Below are 6,000 nucleotides of genomic sequence, written 5' to 3'. Positions count from 1 at the left end.
GTCACCGGTTTCGACACAACACGGTACACCTCTAGTCTGGCGGCATGCTGCTTTATTGATTTACTGCTGTATAATACTAATTTGAAACATCATTGACTTAGTTGCAGTTCTACATTACATAGCGTAACCCAGTGTTGCTAGTCACTGCTTGGACTCGGTACTGAGTATTTTAAAGTGAAGAACTGTTTGATTCTAACAACATCAGTTGTTTACCTTACCTTAAGATGTGAATCTTTATATGTTTACTTATATATGAATTTACATAGCTCTATGTGTACATGAGCTGAACCAAGTTCATATACCACCCACACTTTAAAAAAAAAAAAAGAGAAAGTATATCATATCGATTTCAAACATTGGCATCAAAAATGTCATTAAATTCTACTAAAGGTTGTAAAAATTTACTGGCTAAATAACTTGTGATCAAATATTTACAGAAATTACAGAGAAGAAAACATTTTACATACAACACCTTTTATTTCTCCCATTGCTGGAGTAAAAATGTTAAAGTTTCCATAACATATTTTCAATCTTTTCCATGTTCCTAATACTCCCTCCCTTCCCATCAGCACCTGATTAATAGCTAGATCATCTTTTAAAAGGCGGCATTGAAGGCGCTAGTGAATTGATATTCCACAGTTTAAGATCTTTGCATAGTCATCAAGAAATTTTGGCCCTGATGAAACTCACAGAGTGTCCATTATGCATGACAAGATCCTCCCATTACGGAAGTCATTCTTTCACTCAGATATTATTTCAGTTCGAGTTCTGAAGAGGACTTATTGGCCCTGCGTTTGTTGTTGTAGTACTTGAAACCCAGAAATAAGGTAGCAAGGACAAATAGTATACTAATCACCAGGAGGACCCATTGACCAGCAGTTGCTTGCCCTTGGCTCAGTGACAACCCCAGGAACATGATTTTTGCTGCTTCTGTTGGCTTTTGTGTTTCTGGTTGGTTTGGTTTTTCTGTTGGGTTTGGTGTTTCCTGGCCAGATGAATCTGTAAAAATATACAACAAGGATGTAAAACTAGAGTTACTGCTAAAAACAGCAGTCCTTTGGTAGACAAGCATCTGAATTTGTCATTGTAAAACTTGGTCATTTTGTCAACTATAATTTTGTTTCCAGAATTTACAGGGACATTACAGAGTATATTATTTTGAGCAATCTTGTTGGTTTAATCTGTCAAAATTAACAGCCCACTCTTCAGAATCATACTAACCATTCAAAAGTGGAAATGCTCAATTTTAATAGCATTCCTGCTCAACCTCAATACCATTTGATTAAATTGACATATGAGTGCAAAAAGTGCATATAAGTGCAAAAAGGAAATGCTCTGAAGTGCATTTTATTATTGTATTATTGCCTGAATATAAGTGCATGTTTAACTCTTGCAAATGGGGTAATTAATGTCAGCTCCAGAGCATCAATTCACTACTGGGTCCTAGATGATTTGCATCTGGTTAGCCAATGACAAGAGGCATATGTGTGTAGCCATAAATCACCAGCTAGCTTCCAGTAGTGTATTGCTGCTCCTAAGTCTACCTATGTATACTTTTCAACAAAAGAGGTGGTCATCATATCAGTATCTGATGAGGATGACCATGTAGAAGAACTTTTTGAAACATGGTCAGAAGAAGCTTTAGACTGCACAATTGTCTTCCTGATATTAAGGTAAGCTGTATTTTCCTGGGTTAAACAAAACTAAATATAATAAATCCAGTGCTAACTTTCATATCAAATGGGATCAAATAGAGTAGAACAACCACTACAGTATTTCACAACAGTATAAAAAAGCCAGGATTGTATACTGACCTGGATTCCAGTTGTATTCAGGCCAGCCAAGTATATCGCCGTTCTTGGTGTTCTGTTCAATAAGCCAGTTAGTGAGGGGTTCAAAGTATTTGAGAAGAGCATGAGCTGACATGTTACGCTGCCCTGTTATAACCTCCATGGTATCAGGCCAAGGTTTGCTGCTGCCCAGCTTCATGGCATCTCTGTACAAGAAGACATCCAATTAAATTAATACACTTTTTTTACCTCTGTGATTATCTTATATCTAAGCCTCTGCAAACTGCCCCTTATTTCAGTTCTTTTGACAGACTTGCATTTTAGCTAATCAGTGCTGACTCCTAGGAACTCCACATGCACAGTGTTACCTATATGAAACACATGAACTAACACCCTCTAGTGGTGAAAAACTGTCAAAATGCCCTAAGATGAGAGGTGGCCTTCAAGGGCTTAGAAATGAGCATATGAACCTCCTAGGTTTAGCTTAACAATACCAAGAGAACAAAGCAAAATTGGTGATAGATGTAAATTTGAAAATTGTTTAAAATTGCTTGCCCTATCTACATAATAAAAGTTTGTTTTGGACTAGACTGTCCCTTTAAGAATATAATTACTTATTAATATGGCATTCATACATTTATGAAAGTCTATATTGTTCTGTACTTTAAAGTATTTTGCTAATGAAACTGCATTCCTATGTCTGTTGTCCCCGAAGGGCGAAAATCAGTACTACAGCAAAAAGGTATTTGGCTGTTAAGAGTGGCATTCCCAGTAGCCAATGAGAGAAAAGTGTGTATTCAGATTCTATTGGGTGATTAAGAAAGGGGGAGGAGTTTGGTCTCTGACAAAAGCTCCTTGCACAGAGAGAAAGGGGGCCTTTGCTGGATTTTTTGTTTGGTGACTGACTAAGCCTTGCCTGTTGTCCTTGTTGCAATCCTGCCTTGTTGCCATCTTGCTTACAGATAGACACGAGTGTGCGAACACAGTTTTCTGTAAGACAAATCCTGTTGGGACCCTCTTTCTGGATAAGAGATTATTGGGCTTAATTCTCTTCCAAAAATGTGCAATAATTCCCTTAAAATATAAAAATATCTGGATATTGAACCCTCACATTGGAGTTGGTAATGTATGGCGATTGTTAAAGGGACACTCAATCTAAATGAAACTTTTATTATTCAGATAGAGCATGCCATTTTAAACAACTTTCCAATTTACTTCCATTAACAAAATGTGCGCAGTCTTTTTATATTTAAACTTTTTGAGTGCTCCTACTGAGCATGTGCAAGAATAAGTGTGTATGCATTTGTGAATGGCTGATGGCTGTCACATGGTACAGGGGGAGTGCAAAAAGACATAACTTTTAAAATTGTCAGAAAAAAAATCTACTACTCATTGGACGTTCAGACTAAGTGCTATTGCATTGTCTTGCTATCTTGCATGTGTTGATTATGCAAATCTACTATGTTGACTGGTCCTTTAAGTATATTTAAAATTTAAATCAAAGGTATTCTATAGCCATAGTTTAAGTGTAGCTGTGAATTGTAAGTGCAATTTGTAGTTACAGGTAGGTGTTCCATAGGCCTGTGTAGTCTAGAAATAATTATATTGGTGCTAAATAACTGTATTATTAGGAATGGTTTTGTATTCCATATTTATAAATTCAGTTTTACTTATTGTGAATTCTCTTAAGAACTGCACATAAATTGGCTATTGTGTTGATAATATGCAAATTTCTCTGGTTTATTATTTAAAGTTTTATAAGATTATTTTGGGTTGAAAATAGTGAATTATATTTCACTGGAAATTCCATTAGACTTATTGGGGCCCATTTATCAAAGGGCTTGCGGACCTGATCCGACACTGCGGATCAGGTCCGCAAGACCTCGCTAAATGCGGAGAGCAATACGCTCTCCACATTTAACATTGCACCAGCAGCTCACAAGAGCTGCTGGTGCAACGCCGCCCCCTGCTGACTCGCGGCCAATCGGCCGCCAGCAGGGAGCTGTCAATCAACCCGATCGTATTCGATCGGGTTGATTTCCGGCGGTTCCTGTCCGCCTGCTCAGAGCAGGCGGACAGGGTTATGAAGCAGCGGTCTTTAGACCGCTGCTTCATAACTTGTGTTTCTGGCGAGTCTGAAGACTCGCCAGAAACACGGCCCTTCAAGTTCCATACGGAGCTTGATAAATGGGCCTGATTGAATTTGAGCTAAGATTCTTATTAGAACATTGGAATATATTTAGTTAATTAAGCATTGTTAAATCATTAATCCATATTTTGGCTTTGGATTAAAATATAAATTGTTCTAGTATAATTCATGTGTGATATTTAATTTAAGTGATTCATCTGGATAGGAGTAAATTAGAAAGTTGCCTAAAATTGCATGTTCTATCTGAATCATGAAAGTTTATTTTTTACTAGACTATCCCTTTAAAAGGTGTTTTAAGATAGACTGGCTAAATTCACACTGAATACTACCACCTATGAGGATACAATATTGTAACATAAAAAAAAACTAAGATGATAAGTAGGCAGCCTTGAAAAAGCATACTAGGGAAACATATTTTTATTTTACTAGATAATCTGAAGGAACCATACTGAGTACTTCCCCTGTTATATAGGCCCTTTGGAAATCTAGTTCTGACAAAATTAGAGCAGTATTCTGTCAATGCCTGTATCAGAGCCAATTGATGTGTGTCCCAAAGTGGAAGTAAAACATCTGAGGTTAATGATTCAGTATGGATGGTTTGTCTGAAGAAATATATACATAAGTGGCAACAATAGGTATTTGAACTCAACCCAACTCAAGAACTGAAGCCTAATAGAGTTCTAGCCAATCAGGTGCTAGCTGATCAATGTCCAGACTACAGACAATTGTGTTTAAAGGCCGTTGGCAATTGGTAAACTCACACAAGTCACATACTGACAGGAATGCTCAATAGTACAATGCAGGAACTAACTAATGGTCAGCAGGATACCATTGAAGGTAATGACTAGCAGTAGACAGCAGCAGGTAATCACCATCAGGAAAAGCAGCCGATAATGACCATCAGGACACAGTAACAAGTAATAACTAGAAGGGCACAGCAGCAGAAATTGCACATGAGGACACTACTGCACGTAAAGAAAAACAGATTAAATTAGCAAGTAATGCTCAGCAGGAAATGGACAGTAGGACACAGCTATAGGTAATGGCTAACGGAATACTGTAGCAGATACTGGATGTGTTAACAGACAATAAGCATTTGGAAACAACAACAAGTAATGGCCAGAGGACACATTATTAGGCAATGTCTATCAGTGCACATCAGAGTATTATGATCATTAGGACACAGAAGCAGGAACATGCCAACACTAAACAACCACCAATAATGGACAACAGGACACAACAGAAAGGTAATGGCAAGCAGGACATAGTAGTAGTTGATGGCTATCATTAGGAGGAAAGGTAAATCTTCTGACAGATCAATGTCCATATACAGATAGAAGACACCAGCAAGTGTAGCTTTTCTCAAGCCACTGTGACCCAGCCAAGTACTTTGAGTAATTTGTAGAATATGATTAGGAGAAGTGGTTGGTGTGTACAGTATGTGTGTATAAATACCAATCAAAATATGATATGAAAATAATAATTAGTGAAGTAAGAAAATCCCATTGCCAGTTCTTACCCAAGCAATTTCCCTGCTTCTTTAGACTGGTAGATATCACATTTGTATAAAGGACCCACTTGTTTTGCTGCATTACATAGAGCCTCATGGAACTGGAACTGAATCACAAAACTGACAAAGTACCTTAAAAAAAAAAAGATATTTGTTATGTTTGATGAGTCATAGACTAACAAAACAAGTCAGTTGTAAGTTATGTGACATTGAAAGGGGTGATAAAGAAATGAGACTGTTCCACTGACTTGTGCTGCATGAACTACAACTGTCAAAAAATAATAAAAAACCCATAATATCCAACCATTTAGGCCTTTTCATTAGACTCTTTTTTAAAGTTTGGCCAAGCAGAACAGAAAGACTATCGCCTAGATTACGAGTTTTGTCGGTAATGCTGTGCTGTGCTAACAAGCTGTTTTCCCTCACTGCTCACCTACAGACAACGCTGGTATTACGGGTTTTTACAAACCCGGCGTTAGCCGCAGAAAAGTGAGCGGAGAGCAAAATTTTGCTCCACATCTCACCTCAATACCAGCGCTGCTTATGTTAGC

The 6,000-nt window shown here is 37.6% G+C and overlaps 1 protein-coding gene across 1 annotated transcript in view; it reads right to left on the bottom strand.

Moving 5' to 3' along the window:
- Positions 1-457: 457 nt before the first annotated feature.
- Positions 458-6,000, bottom strand: part of ACE (angiotensin I converting enzyme) — a 186,981-nt gene continuing 181,438 nt past the window's right edge. Inside the window, exons 23-25 of the mRNA XM_053699782.1 lie at positions 5,459-5,581; positions 1,815-1,996; positions 458-999 (exon numbers count right to left, since the gene is read on the bottom strand). Coding sequence (XP_053555757.1) covers positions 752-999; positions 1,815-1,996; positions 5,459-5,581 — 553 coding nt within the window. The 3' untranslated portion in view covers positions 458-751. The remainder of the gene's footprint in view (positions 1,000-1,814; positions 1,997-5,458; positions 5,582-6,000) is intronic.

Source organism: Bombina bombina, chromosome 1 (genome assembly GCF_027579735.1).
Source record: "Bombina bombina isolate aBomBom1 chromosome 1, aBomBom1.pri, whole genome shotgun sequence".
NCBI lineage: Eukaryota > Metazoa > Chordata > Amphibia > Anura > Bombinatoridae > Bombina > Bombina bombina.
Note: the sequence above shows the minus strand (reverse complement) of the source record. Positions and strands in the feature narration are given on the sequence as shown.